Raw genomic sequence first — 25,586 nt, 5'->3', positions numbered from 1 at the left:
ATAGTAGATACATTGAACAAAGTCGTCAATTGAAACCCATGGACGTTCAAGATATAGCACTATAGGGCTAGCAGTCATCTTCAAAGTACTACGAGTACAACAGAGTTCACAACTTAGTACAAATGCGCGCTGAGCATACTAGATGCAAGAAGTGTTGGGCAAGTGGACATATTAGGGCTGACCGCTTCAAAGTTGCAGCCTGAGGCAGGAACATACAGCGCCTTTCGAAGGCCAAAGGCGGGACTCAAGAAACTCTTCCTTCACTCTTCGATCTTGAACAGTACGTTTCCCTATAACCCTTTGGTTCTGGAATTTTTCACTTGCGAACGTTCGCTTCTGATCTCGATACACTTTGACCTCTCTTGCTTTGGTTCAAAGAGGCTTTGCGATCACGTTGTTGGAATCGCAATTCTCATTTGGATTCCCCGCATACCGCTTTGTAACGGTAATAACACACATCCCTCTATATCCTGACGGCCACTCAACTTTGCTCATTAATTTCGACTACCAGTTTATATATACACGCCACCAATTTCCCGGACCGTGCGCAATCTAGAACTGCATATCGAACTTCTTTTTCTGGACGAATCAGCTTCGCGACCTCAACGGACCGATCCTAGTCCGATTCGACGTACTACAAAATGGCCGATCAAGCTATCGCCGTCGATGAATTCGCGCAGACTCGTGGTGCCGACGATCTGTTCGATGACGAGATCATCCCCATCACAGGCGATCAGGAAATTGAGCATGTTGCTGAGACGAGCCCCGAACCGGAGCAGCATCAGGAGCAGCCGACGGATACCGCGACGCAACAACAACCAGTTCCTACGTCGAGAAGACAGCGGGGGCATGGTCGGGGTGCGCACGAAGGTGGTCGGGGCAGGGGTCGAGGACGGGGACGTGGTGGTAGGGGCGGCTCAGATGCTGGGCCAAAAAGGGAAGCTGTCAAGGAGGCTGCGGTGGAGGCAGTAGAGGCCCCTAAGGATTTTGAGTCTACCGAAAAGACAGATGATACAATTGCAGAGGAAAAGAAGGACGAAGATGCTGAGAGCAAAGCGGCAAAGACGGAGAATGCGCGAGTGCAGGCCGTCCGTGGGGATCGCAGTGGTACCGGTGGAATCAAGAAGGTATCGCTCCGAAACTCAGCACCTTTCAAAAGACAATGAAGCTAACTTATACCAGCCCAAACTCACCGAAGAAGAACTAGCAGAGCGCATGGCCGCCGCCAAACTCAATGCCGCCAAAAAGGCAGCCGCGCATGCCCGCGCCGAGGCCGACGAAGCCTCCTTCCACCAAAGAGAAGCCATCGCCGCCGAAAAGCGACGACAGGAATTAGCGAACAGGAAAGTCATGGACAGTGAACGCGAGCGGAACAGAATGCGCAAACTTGGCGCACAGACGGGCCGGGAATGGGATGCCGAGAAGAAGGAGGAAGATTATAATGGTCGGCGAGACCGCGGGAGTCAGTTTCGGCGCGGGATGCATGGTGCTGTTTCTGGGTATGTGCGGCGAGATCAACAGACCGACGGCCCAGAAACTTTTGTTGACGATATCCCTGAATCTCGTAGCCGAGGTGGGGGTCGGGGTAGAGGTGGTCGTGGACGAGGACGCGGTGGTGCCGGACGAGGTGGTAGAGGTGACTTTGCGAATAGTCAGGACCGTCTTGCACCGCAGACTGCGCCGGGAATCAGCAATGAGAGCGAGTTCCCATCCCTACCTGGTAAACCATCGTCCAAAGAAGCAGCAACAGCAACAGCCGCGCCAACAGAGAATACCCCTACAGCCGACAAGCTTTCGATACCAGCGTTGGAGAAAGTTCCTTCGCCTATTTCGCCTTTATCGCCAGCAGAAGGGACCTGGGCGGAGCAAGTTGATGCAAGTGAGGCGCTATGATTCGATACCCTTTTGTTTGAGAGTTTGGAAAAGTTATGTATTAATAAATATATAAACATATATATAACATTACCGGCAGTCAGAAATCATACGATCGCATTTTGAATGAAGGATACATTGATACTATGGGACAATTGGTTGAGGGTTAGAGACCTCATGTTGCTCAACGTAACAGGATGGGTTTGATAGCCCTAACCCTACTAGATGTATGACGACAGTCCACGTATGGTGTGCTTCCAAGGTCAAGCAAATTCCTTATTATGTTATTATGTATACTTAACGAAGCAGATACATGTTCTTGCCGCCAATTCAGTCACTTCTTAAAGGCGTTTATATAGGCATAACCAGAGACACTGGTTGGTGCAGGGATCGTCCTCTGTGGTCACTATGATATCATCCTCATCATGCTAACCCCAGGGGCATAACCACTTCCTATTTACTATATATTCGACCCCATTTCTCCATCCAACATTTATCATTGCTTACTTAGGTACTTAACATCACCCACATATTCATACTTCCTAGTTTTCAATCTTCGGCCCATATTCTGCACATTCAATCTATCAAAATGGGCGACCACGAAGACCGCAACACCAAAACCAATGTCCAAGGGGGCTCCAGCGCCATCCCAACACCCGCCAACAACGTCAGCACCGGCTCCAAAGCAGGAACCCAACACCCTAACCAATCTGGCAACTCCAACTCAGAAGTAGGAAGCAGCGACAGCAGCTACCAGGGACCCGGACACACCGCAATCCCCAACCCCGCCGCTTCAATTGGCCGATTCTTAGCGCTTTCAGACCAAAAGGGGGCCTCGGCAGCGCATACGAAGCAGCGAATTGCTGAGTCCAGTGGGCTTGTGGATGAGAATCTGAAAAAGAGTGGAGTGGAAGAGACGTGTGAGACGGAGGATCATAGTTTTATGCAGAGGAAACCCGGAGGGCCAGATATGGTAGGGCATTCCGTGATTCAAGGGATTGTTGATCGGTACGTCTTCCCTTCAGCAGGTCTACATATTTCTAGCGTATTTGCTGACTGACCTTTGATAGGTTTACAAAGTGAGAGCGATTCCAGAATATATATGTATTAGTTATCTTGTGCACTTGGGTAATGCCCGATTGATATCAAAATCAATTTTGTTTCAATCAGTTTTCTTCGTCTTTGAGGCTTTACCTTTGAAGCGATCACGTATCGTGGCCAGTTTGCTAGCCAACCGAGCCTTCAAGCTCAAGGACTGCAAAGCTGGCTCATCGGCAGGCACAAAACGGCGCACCAAAATGTTAAAGATACTTCCAAATCCTAGAGCCATAACGGTGCTCGTTAAAATAATGACGTTATACGGCATACTGAAATCTGGTGTTGGGAGTGACAAGAGCAGTCCCGTTGTTCGTAGGTAGACCGGGGAGCGGTTTGCTTGGTCAAGGATTCTGATCACAGCTGGTGCCACATTGAATCCGCGGTTGGCGTCTGGGGGATACTCGGTGTATCGTAGAATAGCCTTTTCGATGTCGTAGATGAGAGTGACGGTCGAGTCTGCAGGCACCGAGAGTACTAGTTCGAGCTGGGTACCTTTCTCTCGATCGATAGCAGGGCGGTAGTAGATTCCCTTGATAATTTCTGAAAAGGGTAATTGTCGTGAGATACCGTCATTTCCGACCACAGTAGCTTGGAGAGTATGTAGATACGGCCGCATAAACCACGGTAGAGATTCAAAATAGATGAAATCGACGCTTTCGACAGTTGATGGGTTTCTGAAAATCACGCGCAAACCGCCTCGTTCCTGTCCGTGTCCGATAATGGTTCGTTCGGCATGCAACACCCCTTGTTGCAGAGGCGCCCGCCTAGTGACTTCCTCTTCCGGCACCACAAGGTCAAAATCAGTTGAAGATGACAAGGTATAGCATCGAGAAAACCCGCTGCCATCTTTCATCTCTGTCGCACCCGGCGTGGCAAGCACTGTCCGACTATCTGGCACTTTCAAGCATACCGTTTGGGCACCGGGCCCAACTTCATCGGTCAAAGGACAATGTCCCTTGAGGGGACGACCAAAAATCTCGGAAAGTGTCCATCCGGTCTCGGATTTCTTCTCCAAAGGAAAGCAAGTATCATCGGTGTTGTAAGGTTTTGATGGATCACAGACCAGTTCTTCGTTTGGAACAGGTCGTGGGATAGGATTATCTAGATATGTCAGTGGATGAATGGCCTTTCAGTTACTGAGGGACGTACCACGAGGACGCTTGGACCGATCAATATCCAAGACCATCTCAACGCTCTGCTCGACTTGAATCAAACATTCCCCTTCTGTAGGACAAATAGGCCCGACGTCAATAGACATGCTCTGCCAGGAAGCATCAAACAATTTGTGCCCATCAAATAGACTGGATATACCCGCCTTTCCTTTACATGGAAGCATCTTTAAAAATGGGGTGAGATTCTCCGTACAAACTACCTCGCCGGGTAGGGTTCCATGAAGTAAATGTAGTTGATCGGACGTCGAATGATCTCCTAATGGTTCAAAAGAGACGACCGGGCTTGTGGTACGCGTAGAATCGATGAAATTCATAGAAGCGCAAAAAAGGCCGGAGAGGGATTGCGTTAGAGAGACCCAATGCCCGAACGCTCTGTACGATATCAACAATTAGTCCTCGTCTCGTTATAGGCTTACGATGGTACGCACTCTTCCTGTGACTCAGAATGAATCCATGCCCACAATTCCACACCAGTCGCGCCCTCCTTATATCCGTCCGACGGCCTAGCTCCCCAACTCTCATCGTCCCACCGACCAGTTGTAAAGCGGACATGCAGCTCCTTGGTGTTTGTATGTTGCAATATCTGCCCCAAAGACCGCGGGAAATAACGAAAATGATGCTTATCAAAAGCAGAAATGGACGAGTTACTGCGGAAATTGAATGAGGCGAGGAGCGAGGAGGTCGGGAGTGGTTGGAGAGTAAGTCGTTCGTGGTAGTCGGTTGCTCCTAGACAACCGGCCACCAACGCCGTGAGGACGGCGAGCGAAAGGAAGGGACTCTTCATTCCGACATCATATGACTAGCGATGCAATCGCTATGTATTATATGTTTATTGGCATAGATTGGTGGTGGGTCAATTGTCCATTGACTTGTTGTTGACTTGATGAACGTTGTCAACACTGGATATTCAAGTTAAGGGTCAATCGATAGTACGTATCCTTAGAAGTTACTACGTAGAAACTATTGGAGCTCCACCACGCCAGAAACCTGGGGCTGCCAATGAATGTTTCTCTTATTCTACAACGTACAATTTGCGGTCCATGACTAATACTTGTATATTAGAATATTTATTCATCTCTTAAATCAAAAGTATTATTTCAAACAGTAAAATTGCATAGTTACACACCTATTGAATACCAGCGAAGAGCTCATGGAGCTTCCTGATTGGTCAATTTCTGGGGGCCACCACTAGCGTCAAAAAGTATTGAGTGAGTTGCGGCTTCTTTCACTGCTCTCTGGATCAGTGCTGCTCACAACCACCTTTTTACTCACGAGAAACTGGCACAGGCTTCATCTCACGGGGAGTGCTATCTGTGGGCCAACAGGCATACTACCAGTTTATACAATATCTTAAGCCTGCTTCAAAATGGCAGCAGAGCAGAGGAAGCTGTTGGAGCAGCTCATGGGAGGTAGGTTCATCTTAGAGCAATGCTCTTACCATTCTTAGACGAACTCCATGCTAATTTGATTTTATCGACCAGCTGACCAGCTCATGGGCACAGGCGCAGCCTCTCGCAATGCCCAACTCACCATCACCGACCCCAAAGTCTGCCGCTCCTACCTTGCCGGCACGTGTCCCCACGACCAATTCACCAACACCAAACAAGACCTGGGTCCCTGCCCCAAGCTTCATAGCGAGGGGCTAAAGGCAGAATACGAAGCTACATCGGCCAGCGACAAGGCGAAATGGGGGTTTGAATACGACTATATGCGCGATATGCAAAAGTATATTGATGAATGTGATCGACGGATCGATTCCGCGCAGCGACGGCTGGAGAAGACGCCTGATGAGATTCGGCAGACTAATAACTTGGTATGCCCCCAAAACAGAATCTTTATTGATATTTTCTTTTCTAATCTAACCTGCTTATAGTTGAAACAAATCTCCGAACTCACCAAAACCATCAACTCCGGCCTCCTCGAAGTCTCCGTACTGGGCGAAATGGGCTCCGTCTCCCTGGCCATGTCCGAACTCTTCAAAGTCCGCTCCGCAAAACACCAGAAGGAGGTCTACGAGCGCGACCTGAGGAACCTATCAGACACATCCGGACCCTCGGGACACCAAAAATTGCAGGTTTGCGACGTCTGCGGCGCATACCTCAGTCGTCTTGATAATGATCGTCGTTTGGCGGATCACTTTTATGGGAAGATGCATATGGGGTATTCGGATATGCGAAAGACATTCAAGAAGTTGAGTGAGGAGTTGAAAGGGAGACCACCACCAGCGAGACATGATGATGGATATGGTGATGAGGGCGGTTGGGGTGGTCGCGGCGGCGGCGGTGGTGGGAGAGGATATGGACGGTCTGGTGGTGGTGGAGGAGGTGGTGGGTATAGGAAACGGGGTGGTGGTGGTTATGGAGGAGGAGGAGGAGGCAGATGGTAGTTTCAGTTCTTTCCCAGATTTCAGATTTCATGATTCTATGCCTAGTCAAATGGCTTCTACAATCGCATAGCGCAGGCGTTTCGCAAATAATATCAAGTATCTTATTCACTTTTTTGGTTTATTCTTTCCTACATCTGACAAACGTCGAATTCAGTTCCTTTCATGTAGTTACCACTGGTAGAATACATAATATTCAATGTTATACACTTTCCCATGACCTGCGCGATAACCATTTCATAAAAATGCCGTGCAGATTGCGCAACAGTAAACGAACATGAAATGTTCAAAAACCAAAAGTCAAACATACAAAAAAAGAAAAAGTTGAAAACATGAGGATTGGGATATCGTACTCAGATTTCATCGCTAGCACAAAAAAAGGACTAATTCTAACCTATAAAAAAGATGGGCTACTCGTCACGACACCTAGGATGTATGTGCTTGACCGTTCCTAATCGCCTCAGTATACTGCGTAATCGCACTCATCAAAAGCGGATAGTCATTGGCAGCCGCTGGATTCCGTGTGATAATCTCTCGGACAATGTTCAACTGTGTAATATCTGCTGAGGGAGCCTTTAGCAAAAGTTCTTGTATTGCTGGCGCATTTGCCTGAGGACCAAGAACATGGGCAGCAGCTGCCTGTCCAACGAGCGGAGGCTGCTGAGGTGGAAATCCCGCTGATGCTTGCGGCTGCTGTTGTTTTTGCGGCTGGAGTTGGGTTGGCATTTGAGGAGCCGGGTGGCCGTTTCCATTTAATGATGGGGATCCAGCTAGACCTGACGGAGTCACCTGTGAGCTCTGTCGTGACGCTGGGGTAGGTGAAGCGAACTGCTGCTGCTGATGATTCTGAGTAAAAGGCGTAGTTCCCAACGGACTGGCAACGACCTGCGGAACTGCCTGACCTGGATGATAAGGTGTAGCTTGTTCAGAGGGCGTAGAATCCTTAGTTTTGACGACAAACACCATGAGAAGTACGCGATCAGGTGTCGGGTCTTCGAGCGTATTATTTTCCAACAACTGAATGAACTCGGGTTTAGGGCTCGCTCCGGCATCGACGGGAATAACATAGAGATCTTTGACAGCTGCTAGCGGATGCTTGCCCACTACGCCGTACCTCTTCCGGTCTGTGAAGTAATTGAAGAGCTTATCGAATGCCGTACGTTCACTTGGTTGATGAGGAGCTGCTATCGCCATAACAGTCACATCCGTCGAAGTACTGAACCGTAATCCACAGAGATACTTGCTGGCGAGGTCAACATCAATTCTACCGTCTACCACAAGGGACGAAGGCGCTAGCTGGCTCCAAGGTATCTTGGCGCTGAGATCGGCGCCAGCGATATGCCTGCCAGTTGACCTGAACTCTGCAATGGAGCTCATGCCTAACTTGCCAAACCAGATATCACCTCCAGCCTGGAGGTCTTTAGGTGAGTATGGGGGAGATTCCACCTCCTCGTCTTTGAGAAGGTTATCAATCTCCTCATCGGCCTGAACCTTGCCACCTACTGGCAGAGGCTGGTGTAGATGGGCAGGCACCTCGGGAAACAGGCCATCCTGAGTCGAAAACCCGGGGGAATGAGAACGGACAGCACCACCATTTGCTGCATGTGTTTCAGCCGAAGGCTTCGCTGTGGGTTCCCCTGATGACTGTGGGGCCTTCGCGCCAGTCGGGCTTTCGGGGATAGAACTATCGGTATCAAGAGTAGGACGACGAACTGCAGTTGATGAAAATATCGATTCCGATGTGCCTGCTTGTCCATCACCATCAATGACCTCCTCACCCTTATGTGTACGTCTGATCCGTGGCCCTTGTTCTTGCATAATAATGTGCTGCTTTTCTGCTGCCCTTTTGATCTCTGCATCTTTCTGCTGTTGCTCCTCGCTAGCCATATCTTGGGAAGTCATCGTAGCAAGAGCGGCAGGAGCGAGATTTCCATTCAGTAATCGGTCCCTTAGTGAAGAATTTGCCTTTAAATTGAACGTGATTGCACGCAACTGGCTCTTGTAGGCTTCATTCGGTTCGCCAGATCCACCGCATGTAACTGCATACATAGCATGTTCAACAGATAGACCTAAAGATCGAGCGACATCTTCGGCTGTTTTTTCAGGTGGTAGATTGTAGATGCCCTGCTTCTGTGCTGATGTCACCTTCTCTTTGAAGAACCCAATCAAGTGTTCTGCAGCCTTTCTGCGAGCTGTACTACTTATATCTTCGGGTTTCTCAGCTACTCCGGTCTGCGAGTCAACCATGCTAGGTTTCCGTGACTCGGCAGGGGATGTTTTTATCGTTTTATCAACAGATTTCCTCGGCTCTGACAACCGCTGTTGTTTTTGTTTGGGGCCCTGTGCATGTAAATTAGCCACGGAACTGTGTATTATGCTTGAATCTTCAAGGCTCACAGCGTCTGGTGTAGAAGGCTCCACGTGTTCATCAAACTTTCGCTTTTGAGTGCTGACAGCCCTGGTGTCTGTGGTCGTCTCGCTGGGGGCAGGAGCTGGAGTCTTAGCTTCGACCGATAGCCTGGATACAGACGGAGCGGCAGGTGTTTCCGAAGCAGCAGGAGTTGATGGAGCACTAGTCTCAGCCTTGATATCGCTGGGTCTCGCACTACCCTTTTTACTCTTCTTACCCTTTTTCCGTTTCGCGGCCTTTTTCTCCTCTATCTCCTGCTGTCGTCGTCGGGCGACTTCTTCCCATGGCTTTTCACCCCGCGCCATCTTCTCCAAGAGTTCCTTGTGATTTTCGGGTTTGCATCGTTCACAAAAGTATTCATCAGGCTCCTGACCCTTGGCAAAGGTAAGGCCCATGCAGTCATTGTGTTGCCATGCCGAGCACTGATCGCAGCAGATCATGTCTCTCTCGATATCCTCTTCCTCCTCATATTCGCCACAGATGCACCGAATAATTTCTTCTTCGTTTTGTTCGCTCGGCGATGGAGTGGGTTCGGCGGATAGTTTCGCGGACTTCTCCTTGGACTGGCTCTTCGACTTGCCTTTCTTCGAGGGAATATCTTGTACCAGCTCAAGGTTCTTGTGCTGGCCCTTGGTGGCTCGTCCTGATCTTCGTGGTTCATCTAATGGAGATTGTTGTTAGCATGAGTTCGCGAACGCGACAAGATAATATCTTGTCTGCATCTTAGACATCGGATTTGCGTTTTCGTAGTAACTGGCACTAAAGCCATTGAGTGGGCATGCTTACCGGCCATCATTAATGTATCCTTTGAATGAAGAAGAAGTGATAATTCTACGTATAATAAGACGTTCTTGGTAGCCCTAACAGCTCGAACACCACAGCTGACTCAGTGCCTCTACGACATCAAGTGGCTAAACAATACAAGCCACAATCCTAAGTGCGTGAAATGTACCTCGAGCTCCAGGAAACTACTGATTCACCACTGTTTGTTGTGCAATAACCACGCGTAGTGTAATGCGATCTGTCCTGAGCTCTTTGTATGTCGCGCAATCAAGTCTTGGCACTTTTAGCAGGTCTTATCGTCCTGTATATGCTGCTGTCCAAATGTACAGCTAGAGACTGCGTTGTTTTCGGCGCAGAGCAATAGATGATTGTACAATGGTGGGTTAAGGTCGTCAGTCTCAGCAGTGCTGAGGGTGGCGTGATGGACTGGATGAGAATCGTGATGGAAGAGAGTTGAAGATGAGGGAATCTGATTAGCAACCGCGAAGATATGAACACAGTCTAGCGTATAGATCACGTGATCTATCAGAATGCGGACATTGCGGAGAAGCTGCACAGCCACAGGTCCTCCCTTGTACGCGCCACATCTCGTCATAGCGGTTCCGAGGCCAGCTCTTTTTGCAGCTCTCAATACCATTTACTAGCCAATATATCTAACCTCTACTGTTACGAACGAGCAGTTTAGACGTGACCTGCGAAATGGCCGATATCAGATCTATGCTCCGAAATGAGCTCGCCTCCCGAGGGTCATCTGCACAGTCTGGAAGCACCAGAAGGGTTACAAAAAAGCGCAAAATAGAGGGCCCTGATACTATTCAACCTGCGCACAAAAAGTCACGACCTACAACACCTTCCTATACACAAGATGATGATAATCTGGTTGACTCAGTAAACCTGGATCGGGAAATAGCTGAAGAAGACGAGGAAGACCTTTCGCAAAGCGAGGAGACTGAACAGCAGCAACCCAACCAACCAATACACCCGACAATATCAAACCCAACACAAATATCCAATTCCGATCAAAAAGTTGACGAAGACGAATGGGCTGCTTTTGAGCGAGAGGTTGTCGCGCCCACGCGCGCCGCGCCAGTGCCTGCCGCTGTGGCAGCATCATCAGTAACAGCTACCATCTCAGCAGCCCCCGTAACCGTCGAAGAGCTCGCTGCCCAGCAACAAAAACAAAAAGAGGAACAAGCTAGAGTTCGGGAAGAAGATATCGAGGGAGAAAAGGAAGACGCTGCCCGACATTTGGAGGAAGAGTTTGAGGAAATGGAACAATTGGAAGAGCGAGTAAAGAGGTTAAAGGCGAAACGAGAAGAGTTAAGAGCACAGAATGTGATGGAGAGTAATGGTGCGGTGGTTAATGCTCAAGAAACCTCGCTGCAGGACGGCGAAGGGAGTGATGATGACGAGGAGGGTGATGATGAGGATTGGGACGATTGGAGATATCGGTAGTTCATAATCTACAACGGAATCAAATGAGATTTTTTGCATGATGTGGCACTACCGCTACTAACGGTATTTGATTCTACTGCAGTTCTAGTGCTAATGAATTCATTTGAAGACCAATGTATGGTGGATAGGTACCTAGGCATTGAATGTTCGTAGATAGTCTAAACTCTAGTCCGTCTTCTCCACGCCTTCGTCTCCGCCAGTTTCAAAATAACTTTTCAAGCTTTGCTTGCCTCTGATTTGCATAGCTTCTTGAATCTCGGCAGCTTCCTCTCTTAGAAGCCTCTTGCCATGAAGTAACTCGCCCTTCAAACGGCGTTTCTCTTCCTCGACTCGGCGTTCTCTCTCGGCCAGAGCTTTCTCCCTTCGATCTCGCTCAAGCCGTTTCTGCTCCCGTTCTTGTTGTTCCTGGGCTGATAGGGCGGCGGCTTCTTCTTCGGGAGCAGGGGGCAGGGTGGAAATGTATGCTTCTATCAATGGATTTCGAACTTTTAGTGGCAATGAGATATAGCGTATGTCAGTCAATACCGCAGGAGGAAGAGCTTCGATATGCGAAGAGTTGTTCAGATCCTGAGGTGGAATCGACTTGAGCAAGGCGGACAAGTCTGATTTCCTAGTGCTCTCGCTGAGCTTTAGTTGCGCAATATGATCGCGATAAAGCTTCTCGCGATCTTTGTCTGACATTCGCATATTTTTCATCTCGTCCTCTTTTCGATATTTCCGCTTGAATTCTGGCCAGTATAACTTTGGTGTAGCGTATTCTTGAAGAAAAGCGATATATTTGATCCGTGGATCTTTCTTTTCCTCTTTTTCCTTGCGCGCCTTTATCTCCTGTATGCGCTGACGGCTCCAATTTGCGAACGCTTCCCGCCGTGCTTTCATATTCGATAACACGGTATACCTTGTGTCCTCAATAATGCGACCTTCTTCCACGACTTTTTCCCATGTAGTAAATGGATTAATACGGAAATCGTCAAGCAGATCACTGAAAAGGGAAGTGGCTTCTTCATCGGTTAATGTGAGTCCTTCCACGCCTTCTTCCCAGCCTTCCTCACCAGGCTCGCCGTATTCGCCGGGATCTAAGCCGTAGTCCTCGCCCATGGCCGCTAGCTGATATTCAAAGTCTTCCTCATTAAACTCCATGGGTCGATCGTCATCGTCTTGTTCGCCTTCTATTCTTGGTCGTTTACTGAGCTGGTCCTCGTCCTCTTCATTATCAGTCACCTCTACTTCTTCGTACTCATCGCTTCCCTCTTCATCTGGTGCGGCAGTGGCAGGAATATCTTGCGCTTCAAGAATTATTTCGTCTTTATCTTGATTGCCGATTCTAGGCGACTCTTGACTCTCGTCCTCGTGAAGTTGTTCTTGCTGTTTCCTTTCCCTCTCCAACCGGTCGAACTCCACCACGCCTTTCAAGACATGTTCCGGGAATTTCCAATAACTCTCGTTTGTCTCTGGGTTGTGTATAAATCGTCGTCCATATCTCGTTTTCACTAAAAGCCAGGGCGCACATCCGGGGATACTGTGTTTGGATTTTGGGCGATCATTGGGTTCCCGATGCCTTCGATTCCCATGAGCTCTGCCGCGATCATGCCCCGTGCGATACTGTTGAAAGGTGTTGTTTTGAGCAAATCTATCCGGCTGCCTTGTTCCTACAGAAGGTCCATAGGGAGTTGAAGAAAAAGGAGGAAGGTTTTCTGGGGTATAGCTAGGTTGCGCCTGTGTAGAGTCTATGACAGGAACGGGAGGCGCGGTAGGGCGTTTGTAGGTAGATTGTTTCGTTGCCGCATTGTAATAATACGAATGCCCTGTGCTGATTCGTTAGAGCAACACTCATAGAGAGATAACCTGAGATGTCTGAATAGCAAGCTTACCCGTCGGCGCTTTATGCTCTGTCCACCCTGGTGGAAGCGGAGGTGGAGGTGTATAAGTCGACCTCAACATGGTTGTTCGATAGCGCAAGGGAGGACGGAAGATTGCAGATATTATTATAGAGTGCAATGACAGGTCCTAGGCTAGAAATACTCCAGCGTTCACAATGTGCTCGTATAGATAGTTAGTGACTTGAAGAAGTTCTTTACATCATTCAATTTTTGATACGGGAAAGCTGATCTGCGGAGTGGTCCGAGCTTGGCGAACACGACCAAGCAAGCAAGTTGCCTAGTCCTCCGGGAGCTTAACAGCTACCACCACCTCCGCCTTTGCATTTCCAACATCCTTCATCCATCTAAACAAGACAGCTCAGGGAATAGTTTGAAAAGCTTCTGTTCATCAAAGAAAACATACTTGTGTCAAGTCATCTCTACACTAATCCCAAGCTACCACTGCTACCTACAGAATGTCCAGGCGTTACGATTCACGGGTGAGCATTTGAATATCCATCATCGATGTTTTGACTATCGCTGACAAGAACAATTCTCATAGACTACGATCTTCTCGCCCGAGGGACGTCTTTATCAGGTCGAATATGCTCTCGAAGCTATTTCCCACGCCGGAACAGCCCTCGGAATTCTAGCTCAAGATGGAATTGTTCTCGCTGCTGAAAGGAAGGTGACGAGCAAGCTTCTGGAGCAGGACACATCTGCAGAGAAGCTCTATATCCTTAACGAGTGAGACGCAACAAGCACCTCAAGCAATTTCGAGATGCATCTAACAGGTCTTCTTGGTAGTAACATGATCTGCGCTGTCGCCGGGATGACTGCCGATGCCAACATTCTCATCAACTATGCCCGCCAGGCCGCCCAACAATACCTTTTAACATACAACGAAGAGATACCATGTGAACAACTTGTCCGTCGTCTATGTGATTTGAAGCAGGGATACACTCAACATGGTGGTCTCAGACCGTTCGGTGTCTCCTTCATCTATGCTGGCTACGACCCTCTCCGACAATTCCAACTTTACCAGAGCAATCCCAGCGGTAACTACGGTGGCTGGAAAGCGACAAGTGTTGGTGCCAACAATGCGGCTGCTCAGAGTCTGTTGAAACAGGACTATAAGGAGGAGTGTGATCTTAAGGAAGCCTGTGCGCTGGCTGTGAAAGTCTTGAGCAAAACGATGGACTCTACGAAGCTCAGCAGCGAGAAAAGTAAGTTCGCTCCAACTCACCTAAGTCGAACTCGTTTTGACAACGTATAACTAGTTGAATTCGCAACCGTTGGAAAGACCAAGGACGGAAAGATCTACCATCATCTTTGGGGCGCTGATGAAATTAATGCGTTGTTGAGACAGCATGGCCTTGCCAAGGAAGAGGAGTCCGAGGGCTAGTTACTTATAGAGAAACTTTCATATTTTCTGCAGAAATCAAGACCTCGAATGATATATTAGGTCGGTGCCATAAATAAAATCCCTCACAATGGTGCTCCGTACCCGGTAGGGTTACTTGATTCCCCATTGCAACCCATTTCGTATGCCATTTTCGCAACAGCAGCATCACTGTTCACTTAAATGTGACGTGGCAGGTAATAAGTGCTGTAAAAAGCGCCATGGATGTCCGATAGGTCTCTGTGCCTTGTAATATGTAGCCCTACCTGAAATACAGGCTGTACAGTGCTCGTCAACCCCAGCCAGGAAATTCCACGTCAACGGATAGCGTGTCTTATCGCAGTGTGCGTTCAATTAACATAACAACCCCATACTCTCACTTTGTACACATGTATGAGTGTTTTTCTTAAATAGACATGATTTTCCGCGATTGTTGATTCAAAGGACGAGAGAAATGTTGTTCCCGACACCTTTCTGGTTACTGTTGTTGGGGATCCAAGAGTCTGACACTTATTCGCTGGTAACCAAGAGCAATTCCTGGACCAAACAGTCACTCAGAAGAACAAAAATAAGAAAGAATTTCGCGAACAAAAAGTGCTTCGAACTCGACCACGTGATATCTAGTGATGATTCTCACGTGTTCATCTGATGTTAGCATCTCCGCCAAACAACAACGGCCCACTCTCGACCTCCTCCCTCTCTTCCCCGCGTTCATGTCGCACACTCGCTCTACCGCTCAAATTTCACACCCTTTGCTGGCCGTTTATGTCAAGATTATATGAAAAATAAGAAGCTTTTCAGCCTAGCAACCCGGGTTCATGGATTTAACCGCCGACTTCTTTCATTGTTGGACGTTTGTGGCGCCATGGTTATTGACCGCCCCGCTTGTGGATGAGAAGGGCGCTTACGAGCAACGAGTCTGAGAACGAGGAATCGTCAAATATACTCAAACATGTCACAAGAGAAATTTTTATTGGAAATGACTGATTGTGTGATTATGATGTTACAAGAAAAAGTCTCCTCAGACACAAGAAATCCATCCCCCATCGCCTAAGCCTTGTCTGGATCTTACTGTTGGACCTCAGCAGCTCTGGCTAACCAACCAATATATCCGACGATGTCGGAGCAAATGCTCCTTTCCAAAAGACTCCGATAAAGAAGATACGAAACAGAGACCCAATATCAATCCAAAAAAGCGCCCAATCATCACTCGCATACGTAAGAGTGTCCACGGGATCCATACCCCTGATCGTGAACGGCCCAGTGCCGGCCGCTCTATTCTTCAAGAAAGAGCCTTTCTCTTACAATCCCGCTCATTCTGAAGCTGGTAGATCTCCTTTTCGAGGTCACTAACTAGTTGCTGTGAGCGGCTCATCGTTGCCACTAGGCTTCCTCCCTCACGTTTCCAACGGTCCAATCGTTCCAACTCTTGGCTCCGGCGACGAAACTTGGTTTCAATCTTCTCACAGAGTCGGCACTGCTTTGATTCATATTCTGTGAAGTTGACCAGTCTCATGCCACATGTCTCGCCGGTTCGGTACTCATAGTTGCACTGGTGAGCAAAGTTTGTCCAATTCCAGTCCCCGCAAGCGAACTTTTTCTGGTTGTAGAAACACATTTCTTGACTACTTGTCAGCCACCGTCCCGGTTTCATGTCTACAGCCTCACTTACTCGGCACTCGGAGAAGGATAACAGGGTTTCTTCAGGCTTTTTGAGGTTCGATTTGCCAATGGATGCTTCAGCCTCCTACGTATTGAAACAAGGAGTTCTTGGAAAATAATGAGACAAATATTATCTGTTTGTCGTCTCAGAGTTGGAATGCTTGGAGAAGGTTTGATATTTTGATTTGTGATTTGTGATTTAATTCTTGACTGACGATCTTCTGAGACTGATTCCCGATGATGGCCTCGTCAGCACGAAAACCAGGGAGCGGTTTGCGATATTTATGTTTCAGAAGAATGGTCCAAAATACGTGGAGCGGGATTCTACTTGTTTTTCCCATCTTCGACCGACGCGTGTTCACCGTATTCTTGTTGGGTTCGACGACTATCACTTCATCGAGCAATGAATGTTACTCATGTCTTGAGCTAGTGCATTGTAGTGGACGCGTCACAAAGCTTCAACCTCGAATGGTATCTAGGTTACTATCGTCGTCTCACCGGTTGCCTAGTCTATGCATGTTCGGAAACCTTGGATGCTATCTCGTCCACTCTTTTGTTGTCTCCTCATCTGAAAACCCCTCAGTTCACGGCAGTTATTTGGTTCTCGGAGGTGATGTGACTGTCGTACCATTGGGTCAATTGGTGTGGCATCTGTTGATTATTTTTTTATTCAATAATTGCCATCGACTGATCCTTGTCCACGGTGGTATGACAATGCACACGCTAAGGCCTTAGGAGACTCAACCCAACCTCCTTCTCCTCTTTGTGAACTCTGTTCTACGATGAACAAGAACCAATTGGCAACATTGGGCAACGATGCTACTGGCCATTCCTCTCATCTATCTGAAAATGTTTTCGAAGTTACGCAAACATGCAGACAGAGCAATGCTCCACCGCTCTTCTTTAGAGCTTCTTACCCGAGTTGTCTCCTACCCAAAGAGGCAACTGTACTGCATAACGCCTGCAGATTGCAGACTAGGGCTTAGCTCCCGTTGACACTTAGAAGCTCGTTTCCAATGAATTTTGACGACTACTGCCATAACGCGTACCAAACTTGCTTGGTCGTGTATATCAACACCGGCTTCTTTCGACCCATGCATACGATCCGCGTTCTGAATAAAGTGATAGCAATTGCATATACCTCCAATCAATCAAGGTGATGAACGACGTGCCCGCACTATGTGGTCATCATTAACAGGATTCATTTGCCATCCCATCCGAGGTCACACCCTGTCCTTCGCATTAGTCTCCTTGATTCCGGTCAAACTATTGACTTTGTGACTCAACCTCGCTATTCTTTTCGTACCACCTTTGATCAATGGCCAATGATGGACCCCTGAGATACCCATACCCAGACGTGGCAGGCGAATTCTTTCAGCTGATCAGCGACAGCTGCACTTGAATTGTCCCGCATTGACTTTTGCTCAGGTGCACGGTCTTGCTTCTTGCTTGGGAAACCGGATGAGTCGGGTCCATGCGGTCATACTGCCTTTCAATCTTGATAGATGGCGTTCATTCATATGCAACTGCATTACAGCTTCCATGTTCTCTGACGTGGCAGGTTACGTCTGGTCCAGGACGCATGGTTGCAAACCTCTCAGATGTGTCTTCTATCCGTCGAATGCGGCGAAAGTTGGGTCGCTCATATCTGTCGAATAGGTCGAGAAGGAGTAGCCTGCCACCTCATGCTGTGTTTTGGAGCAAATTTCTGTCCCCGCTCACCATGAACACGGCAATCCCTTGACGAATCTATGGTTGCTATTGTCTCAATCATCACGTAGCTTGGGGCTCTTCTAAGCCCGAGATTACGATGGTGTTTTTTTTATTGGCCACAGTCTTGTTTATCCATGCAAGGCGAACTCCTCAGTGTTGCAAGAAAGACAAATTTTCATGGACATGCAAGCGAGGGCAGACACTCCACTCTCAGTGTGCCACATGCTGTCAGTTTGCCACAACAGCCGGGGTTACGACCTTCCGATTTTCTCAATTCTGCATATTTTGCGCCGAATCACTGCGCCTTGCGCTTTCTGAAGGGCTTCGCATTTTGTTTTTTGACCTTCTCAACTGCATTGGAATAGCATTTGTGTGATTTATTACACGGAACTTGCTATATCCAATTCAAATAATAGCAAGAACGTCAGATTTGAATTTCGACTCCACATGCATCTCTCCCAAACAACCGGATATCTTTGACTCTCGTGATCAGAGCATAACGGGACCTCCCGCACTTCCGCATACTAGACGGCTACAAGGGACAAATAAGGCCGCATAATAAAGGTCCCTTTTTATTAAGGTGCTAGTGCATTTGCATTATCAGCGTTGTATGGCCAGGGATTGGTTTCCAGCTCATGCTGTATGCATGCTCTCGCCCCATCCAATGAACTAGCTTTATGGTTTTGCGCTAATTTAGGACATACAAGCTTCCAATTGACCCGGGTTTGTGCAGGTGGTTTAGATATGCACTAAATCACAATGGTTTAATGAACCCAAGTCCAGGTGCTCAGACTACTTCACCGCTCCGTGTCAATTGATCCTACCCATTGGCTCATCTGTTGTTTACACCCTAAGTTTGTGTTATCCCAGGGAGGCTGAATCATGAACGCTATGAAAGTTGGACTTACGTGTCACGGACACGACCTTCGCTACCATACAATCTGCAACGCGCAACCTCGATCATGCAGACTTTACTCGGCTCGCATCGGCTATGTGACGCGAAGATCTCACCATGGCTGTGTGTCTGTGAACAATACAGGGGGCATTGTTGTGCAGTTGCTGGCAAGCACATGATGTCTGTCTACTGTATTATTGTGAGATCGGAGTCTGAGTTGTCACCGACTATCAGGCTGTGTAGCTGTAAGGTGAGTATTAATCACCAGCACTATGCATGACTATCGCGGGAATAAATATCACTTAGACGCGTTTCTCTTCCTACGCATGGGCCTATGCTTTACGCGTACTAACCATTGCAGCAAGCCGAGCCTTTCAAATCTGAAAGCACATCTCATGTGATGTCGAGCCTCATTTTGATTACGTAGAGCTGTGTATCTTCAATAAAGTGACGTGTCAAGTAACCGGACTGATTTGGACTATTTCATTGTTTTCAAATGCGTTCATTTGCAGATCCCTCGCAGAAAGGATGAAGCGAGGACGTAGTCTTCCCTTCCACAAGTGCAGTCAAGCTCTTCGAGCGAACTATTGTTTTCTGAAGATGTGATAGCGAATACTTACTGCATTTACTAACGGATTGTGAAGCATGAACTGCCGCTGCTTGTCGTCTAGGTACGTATGGATAGTGTTGAGCCGCCTCGAGAATTCAATTTCATTCCTTAGGGCATACTTCCCAATTTGTACTAGTGCATCGTAGGCATGACCGACAGATGCCAATCCTTATTGCCTGGATTTTCAGGTGTGGAGCAGCTCCGATGCTATGACGTCATCGTGACAATTATCCATTTGTAGTAATTTATTGTTGGTCATCATTTATTCTTATAAAACGTAGATTTACAGATTAACAACTTCATAACACCTTTACCCTAACATATTCTGCAAAATCAGTCAATCAAGACCACCATGCAACCTATAATCCGGCAAACAGTTCGGCTCAACAACGCCAACCTCCTCTTCAACACCACATTGATAAACCAAAGTACGTATGCTCGAACAGCCGGATCACAACGTATACCATCCCGCCGAAACCTCCAGACAACCTCCAATCTCTGGGCACCCCAACATGAACAAGACGCAGCTCGTCTCATCAATCGAGATGCACTCAACCCTTCAAGATCAGAGGGTACCGGCTCCGGCACAGACGACGAAGTAGCCAGCCACTACTCATCGTTTGACCCCAAGAACACTGCACCCGAATCCGAGATTGAGGCTGCAGGTCGCGAGTCTGAAGCCCGAAAAGATACGAGTAATCCGCTTGATGTTAGCCCTGGAAATAAAGAGGTGAATAAGACTCGTGATCCGTCGAAGGATCCGCCGGAGAGTGGTGTGGATAGGCCTGCGAGTGCTAAGGGGTGGACTCGGAAGGGTAAAGTTGTGAATCAGGATAAATGATTGATTTGGTAGAACGGAAGATATGCAAGTTGCATAAAATCGGCGTTCGGTCTACTTTTCATGTTGGTAATTGGTGAAGATTCAATTCGTCTCACATCATCCATTGATGGCTGTCTGTACTCCTAGTTCGACATGTTGCAAATACAAATATTGTATTAACACCGGATCCATTAATTATGTAGAACGAAAACATGATATACAATTAGTATGAGAAACACAACAAAAAGACAATATGAAGATTATCACCCCTCGCGTATCAGACGGGCAATATCACCCTGTTCAATAATCCAAACCTTCTCACTCCCTGCAGGAGCTTCCCCGGCCAGAGACTTTAATCCAGCAATTATACCAGCGTTCGCAATATCATCTGCATCTTGTGCCCACCCATCTTTCAGCGAAGAATGTAATTTTCCAGCCGAACTAGCAACAAAACGCGCTACAGCTTCAAACGGACGGCTCTGACCCCTCTGACCTGTGATCACACCCGGCCGCAAGAAAATCGTACGCTCAAATCCCAACTCTTTGGCTGCGTCTTCAATCTGACCTTTCAATTTCAGATATGGCAGCATAGAAGACGAACTGGCACTCCCACTGGAAACGAGCACATATACTTTTGCGCCTGCGTCGCGAGCTGCTTTCGCACATTCAATGTTTGTGTCTAGTTCGAGTTTGTATTGATTCTCAAGGCTGCCGGCTTGGCTGCGCGTCGTTCCCAGGCCGGAGAAGAAGATTGTGGGTGGAGGAGAGAGTTGGGATATTCTGCTGGCCCAGCGGGAAGTGTCTTTTTCGATTATGGTGATTAGTTTGGGGTTGGGCGTTGACCCAGCGGCTGGTGCATGTGGTGTTCGGCGTGAGATTGTGTCGACGTGGGATATGGATGTGTGAGCGAGGAGGTTTGCTAAGAAGTGTGAACCCTGTTATGAAGAAGTTAGATTGAATCGTAGTCATGCCGGGCTGGAGCCCGAGATATATATAAAGCGATAAGGGTAGCTGTACCACTAGTCCTGTAGAACCCAGCAGGGCAACTCCGATTGCGTTGTTAGTCATTATTGACAACTGAAAGTGTAGTAGTAATCTGGTTGATACTTACTAGAAGAATCCCGATTTTTTGAGGGATACAGCTCTACTTATATACGTGTTGCTCTTAACCTCATGAAGTTATTATCATTGAACCTAAAGCAGTATAGTGGCAGTGGCACATGGCTGTACAGTAAGCACACTAGTCTTTTTACAGTTAGTACAAAAACAAGCATGCAGAGTAAGCACGGTACGGCCGATAAGCGTGATAAGCCCTAAAGCCCGCTAAGAAATTTGCTGTCCCATAGATTCTGTCAGATAATCCGGATATCCAACAAGAAAGATCGGCCTCTTCATCTTGAAGGCCAGCTAGCCACCTTAGGATATTTGGGCACCTAGGTTTCAGCCCAAATATTTACCCCTCTGGATAGCTCATAAATGACCCCGCCAATATGTCTATATAAAAGCCCGATATGGGACCTGATATACTCAGACAGAGACAACTGAACAGAGACAATCTTGCTAGTCACTTCTTCTTTTCTTATACTTGTAAGATACATTCAGGGTTAGTCGGGAGTAAACCCACCAATCCAACAGATTCTTTAATTTCAACTAAGTTAGCCATCAAGCAAATACAATCTCGGCGCATTTGAAGTATCATTTCAATGTCATTGTGCCGTATTGACTGTGACCGTCTTCGATGTCAAGAACTAGCCAGTCCTGCACCGGCATTCAACCGGCTTCACCCACTGTCCTTCACTCCCAATGGGATGTGGAGGTGGCTTGCTTGGAGTGGGTAGACCGCATCCCCGAACATTCACAATGTACTATGCATAGGCATACGGCTGTTAAACCAGCCGAATGGCACCAATAAATCGTACAGTGATTGAACAAACAGAAGAAACGGCGTAAAGTAAGCAAACAATGCAAAGCAATAACCCTAACCCTAATCGCGGACATTTGGCCGATATTTACGCACTACTTATCGATAAGAAATGGCGTGATTCGCGCTAGACCAAACACGGAAGGCACCCCTGATGACCCTCATGGGGAAATTTTTGTTCTTAAATTTCTGGAGAAGAATCTGACATCTTCACTCTCTCGCTGCTGATATAGTAAGAATATTTGTTTCTGTTCTTTTTGTTTGTTTCAGCAGTTTCGAGATGGGTGGTGTTCCAGAATTGAAGGCCATTTCAGGGCCGACCTACCTCACTGCTCAGGATCTCATCCAGCAGGTTGCATACTCTCTCTCAGATAAGATCTTCTCATATTCCCCAGAATCATTCGACCTCGATTCTGCTGTGAAACAATGGGTATCTCAGAATGAAAAAAATGTGAACGGAGAAGTCACTGCCGTTCAGTCTCTACAGACTCGTCAAGGTGCCGGTTCCATTGCGCTTGGTTACCTATTCTCCCAGGATTTCGACCTCAAGAAACGCCATGTTCCTCAAGGTATTCTCGCCTCTTCTGCAACTTTGACCTACCTTCGGGCATCATTGGAGCAACTCTCTTTGCTCTATGCGGTCGCCAATCCGGTCGTTGCCCATGTCGCCGCTGTCGACTATGCCGGCGAGCGTCTCGTTTCAGACTATGTGACGGCGCTGAACTTGGCCGAGGACTTGGGACTCGGTCTGATTTCCAGCTCATCCGCTCATGAGTCACAGCACATGGCTCTGTTGTCGACATTGGTGGCTAGTTTTTTGCCTACTATCCACCTTTACGACGGAGTTCGTGTAGGTCGTGACAACACCCGAGTTATTGATATCATGGACCAGGCCGGCCTACAACGCATTTACCAGGCCGTCCAGCAACAGACCGTGGAAGATACCAAGGCAAAGCATTTGGATGATCAGGGCAAGGTGCTGAATGTGTTGCAATCCCTTAACGGCGAACTGGGCACTGACTATGGATTGTTCGAATACCACGGTCATAGCGAGCCGACCTCCGTCTTGGTTGTTTTCGGTACTGTGGAGGCCTCTTTGACCTCACAGATTGCCAAGTCTTTGAGTAAGCGTGACTCGCGCGTCGGTGTTGTCAATGTGCGCGTCTACAGACCCTTCGTTGAAGAAGAATTCCTTCGCGTTCTGCCCAAGTCTGTCAAGACCGTGGGTGTCCTCGGCCAGGTCCGTGACCAACAGGCCGTTCAGGATGAAGGAGTTCACTCGGCTTTGTACGATGACGTCCTCACAGCTTTGACCTTTGCAGTCGACCGCACTGAAAAGCCTGTCTGTGTCGATATTAAATATGATGTTACCCATCAATGGACCATCGTCAATGCGGCTGCCGCATTCCAGAGTGTGTCTAACAAGCCTATTCTTCAAACCACAAACCAAGCAAGCCCGCTTCAGCTTTTCGAGCAAGCTGGCACCCAAGAGTTCACTCTTTGGGATTTGGACGACGGCCAATCCCTCGATGCCGCTGCCTCCTTGACACAGGTACTTGCCAAGGATCCCGCCGTCAACGTCACCACCAGCACCATTTTCGATAATCTGGTGCAAGGCGGTGTTGTTCGTACTGATATCCGCAGAAGCACAAAGATTGTTGATGCGCCATACCCAGTTATCACTGCGGATGTCGCTTATGTTGGCGATATCAAGGTTCTCAATGATGTTGATGTTCTTGCGTCAGTCAAGGACAACGGCCAAGTGCTCCTCAAGGCACCAGGCCTCACCAATGAAGATCTCGAGAAGAAGTTGTCCGTTGCCTTCCAGCAGCAAATCGCCAAACGTGGCATCGTTCTCTCGCTCTTGGACGCCTCCGAGTCCCCAGCTGTCCAAGCTGCCATCCTGCGTGTTGCTCAGGGCGCTTTTGATGGTCTGAAGATCCAAGTTCCGGAACATCTTGCCGAAACAGAGAAAGACCTTGAGACTACTCTCCGCAACTTTGCGGTCCCTGAATCATGGGGCACCACGGAAGTCCCCTCTGATGCACAGGAGTTGCCCAAGGATATCGCTTCAACCAGCTTTGTTCCTTTCAATAAGACTGAAGTCGAACCCGCTTCCCTCCTCAAGGACTGGAAGACTGCTGCTCAGGGTCTTGCATTCAAGGAGGCCTTTGGTACAAATAACTCATTGCGTCCGGACGTCAACACAAAGACTTTCACTGTCCACGTCAAGGAAAACCGTCGTTTGACCCCCGTCACGTACGACCGAAACATTTTCCACATTGAATTCGACCTCGGAGACTCTGGTCTCAAGTACGATATTGGTGAGGCTCTCGGTGTGCACGCCGAAAATGATCCCGAAGACGTCATGCAGTTCATCAAATTCTACGGTTTGAACCCAGATGAGGTTGTCGAAGTTCCCAATAGGGAAGACCAGAACATCCTGGAGAACCGCACTGTTTACCAAGTCTTGATGCAAAACATTGATTTGTTCGGTCGTCCCCCCAAACGATTCTACGAGGCTCTTGCGGAATTCGCCACAGAAGAGAAAGAAAAGAAGGAGCTTCTCGCACTCGGTGGACCCGACGGCGCCGTTGAATTCAAGAGACGTGCTGAGGTTGACACCATCACCTATGCTGATATCTTGCTTGAGTTCCGCTCCGCCCACCCCAGCTTCCATGACATTGTGCGTATCGTAAGCCCCATGAAACGCCGTGAGTACTCCATCGCATCTTGCCAAAAGGTCACACCCACATCCGTGGCGTTGATGATCGTCGTCGTCAACTGGGTTGATCCTCGCGGACGTACCCGTTTCGGACAAGCCACTCGTTACCTCAGTGGCCTCCAACCCGGTGCTCCTGTTACCGTGAGCGTCAAGCCTAGTGTCATGAAGTTGCCTCCTCGCTCCACACAGCCCATCATCATGGCTGGTCTGGGTACAGGTCTCGCACCATTCCGTGCGTTCGTGCAACACCGCGCATTGGAAAAGGCTCAGGGCAAGGAAATTGGTTCCGTCCTTCTCTACATGGGATCTCGTCACCAGCGCGAAGAATACTGTTACGGCGAGGAGTGGGAGGCTTACCAGGCTGCTGGCGTTATCACGCTTTTGGGACGCGCATTCTCTCGTGACCAGCCTGAGAAGATCTACATTCAGGATCGCATGCGTCAAACTCTTCCCGAAATTGTGCAAGCCTACATCCGCGAAGAAGGTGCTTTCTACCTTTGCGGTCCTACGTGGCCCGTTCCTGATGTCACTGAGGTCTTGGAGGAGGCTATTGCCATCGAAGCCGGTGAATCGGGCAAGAAGGTGGAGACACGCAAGGAGATTGAAAAACTGAAGGATGAGGAACGATATGTTTTGGAGGTTTATTAAACTGTTTTCACTTTCTGATAGAGATTAAATGACTGGCATTACACTTGATGTTTGATTCTAATGCATCTAGGGTGTTAATTCTCTTGGTATATACATGATCTTGATTCATCATAAAAACCCCTTTGCTGAAATAAATGTACAAGAAACGAATCTAAAAG

General features: G+C 48.1%; 11 protein-coding genes across 11 annotated transcripts; 7 read left to right on the top strand and 4 right to left on the bottom strand.

Annotated features, from left to right (window-relative positions):
- Positions 1-641: 641 nt before the first annotated feature.
- EYB26_001456 (uncharacterized protein) lies at positions 642-1,893 on the top strand (the record flags this gene model as incomplete). Its single annotated transcript, XM_054260766.1, has 2 exons — positions 642-1,127; positions 1,183-1,893. The coding sequence occupies 2 exons, from the start codon at positions 642-644 to the stop codon at positions 1,891-1,893; spliced, it is 1,197 nt and encodes a 398-aa protein (XP_054116741.1).
- Positions 1,894-2,461: 568 nt separating this feature from the next.
- On the top strand, positions 2,462-2,955 carry EYB26_001455 (uncharacterized protein; the record flags this gene model as incomplete). Its single annotated transcript, XM_054260765.1, has 2 exons — positions 2,462-2,880; positions 2,943-2,955. The coding sequence occupies 2 exons, from the start codon at positions 2,462-2,464 to the stop codon at positions 2,953-2,955; spliced, it is 432 nt and encodes a 143-aa protein (XP_054116740.1).
- Positions 2,956-3,034: 79 nt separating this feature from the next.
- Positions 3,035-4,926, bottom strand: EYB26_001454 (uncharacterized protein; the record flags this gene model as incomplete). The annotated part of the gene is made up of 3 exons (XM_054260764.1): positions 3,035-4,071; positions 4,120-4,514; positions 4,571-4,926. The coding sequence occupies 3 exons, from the start codon at positions 4,924-4,926 to the stop codon at positions 3,035-3,037; spliced, it is 1,788 nt and encodes a 595-aa protein (XP_054116739.1).
- Positions 4,927-5,508: 582 nt separating this feature from the next.
- EYB26_001453 (uncharacterized protein) lies at positions 5,509-6,528 on the top strand (the record flags this gene model as incomplete). The annotated part of the gene is made up of 3 exons (XM_054260763.1): positions 5,509-5,551; positions 5,624-5,955; positions 6,016-6,528. 3 exons carry the CDS (start codon positions 5,509-5,511, stop codon positions 6,526-6,528), a joined length of 888 nt encoding a protein of 295 aa, XP_054116738.1.
- Positions 6,529-6,951: 423 nt separating this feature from the next.
- Positions 6,952-9,728, bottom strand: EYB26_001452 (uncharacterized protein; the record flags this gene model as incomplete). Its single annotated transcript, XM_054260762.1, has 3 exons — positions 6,952-8,865; positions 8,923-9,596; positions 9,722-9,728. 3 exons carry the CDS (start codon positions 9,726-9,728, stop codon positions 6,952-6,954), a joined length of 2,595 nt encoding a protein of 864 aa, XP_054116737.1.
- Positions 9,729-10,417: 689 nt separating this feature from the next.
- On the top strand, positions 10,418-11,173 carry EYB26_001451 (uncharacterized protein; the record flags this gene model as incomplete). The annotated part of the gene is made up of 1 exon (XM_054260761.1): positions 10,418-11,173. One exon carries the CDS (start codon positions 10,418-10,420, stop codon positions 11,171-11,173), a length of 756 nt encoding a protein of 251 aa, XP_054116736.1.
- A 165-nt stretch (positions 11,174-11,338) lies between these two features.
- Positions 11,339-13,114, bottom strand: EYB26_001450 (uncharacterized protein; the record flags this gene model as incomplete). Its single annotated transcript, XM_054260760.1, has 2 exons — positions 11,339-12,978; positions 13,045-13,114. The coding sequence occupies 2 exons, from the start codon at positions 13,112-13,114 to the stop codon at positions 11,339-11,341; spliced, it is 1,710 nt and encodes a 569-aa protein (XP_054116735.1).
- A 394-nt stretch (positions 13,115-13,508) lies between these two features.
- Positions 13,509-14,437, top strand: EYB26_001449 (uncharacterized protein; the record flags this gene model as incomplete). The annotated part of the gene is made up of 4 exons (XM_054260759.1): positions 13,509-13,532; positions 13,595-13,779; positions 13,840-14,258; positions 14,313-14,437. The coding sequence occupies 4 exons, from the start codon at positions 13,509-13,511 to the stop codon at positions 14,435-14,437; spliced, it is 753 nt and encodes a 250-aa protein (XP_054116734.1).
- Positions 14,438-19,666: 5,229 nt separating this feature from the next.
- On the top strand, positions 19,667-20,155 carry EYB26_001448 (uncharacterized protein; the record flags this gene model as incomplete). The annotated part of the gene is made up of 1 exon (XM_054260758.1): positions 19,667-20,155. The coding sequence occupies one exon, from the start codon at positions 19,667-19,669 to the stop codon at positions 20,153-20,155; it is 489 nt and encodes a 162-aa protein (XP_054116733.1).
- Positions 20,156-20,397: 242 nt separating this feature from the next.
- EYB26_001447 (uncharacterized protein) lies at positions 20,398-21,202 on the bottom strand (the record flags this gene model as incomplete). The annotated part of the gene is made up of 2 exons (XM_054260757.1): positions 20,398-21,069; positions 21,152-21,202. The coding sequence occupies 2 exons, from the start codon at positions 21,200-21,202 to the stop codon at positions 20,398-20,400; spliced, it is 723 nt and encodes a 240-aa protein (XP_054116732.1).
- A 1,133-nt stretch (positions 21,203-22,335) lies between these two features.
- On the top strand, positions 22,336-25,428 carry EYB26_001446 (uncharacterized protein; the record flags this gene model as incomplete). Its single annotated transcript, XM_054260756.1, has 1 exon — positions 22,336-25,428. One exon carries the CDS (start codon positions 22,336-22,338, stop codon positions 25,426-25,428), a length of 3,093 nt encoding a protein of 1,030 aa, XP_054116731.1.
- Between the last annotated feature and the right edge of the window lie 158 nt (positions 25,429-25,586).

The sequence above is a fragment of the Talaromyces marneffei genome, chromosome 1, assembly GCF_009556855.1.
Source record: "Talaromyces marneffei chromosome 1, complete sequence".
Lineage (NCBI taxonomy): Eukaryota > Fungi > Ascomycota > Eurotiomycetes > Eurotiales > Trichocomaceae > Talaromyces > Talaromyces marneffei.
This window is presented reverse-complemented; position numbering and strand designations above follow the sequence as displayed.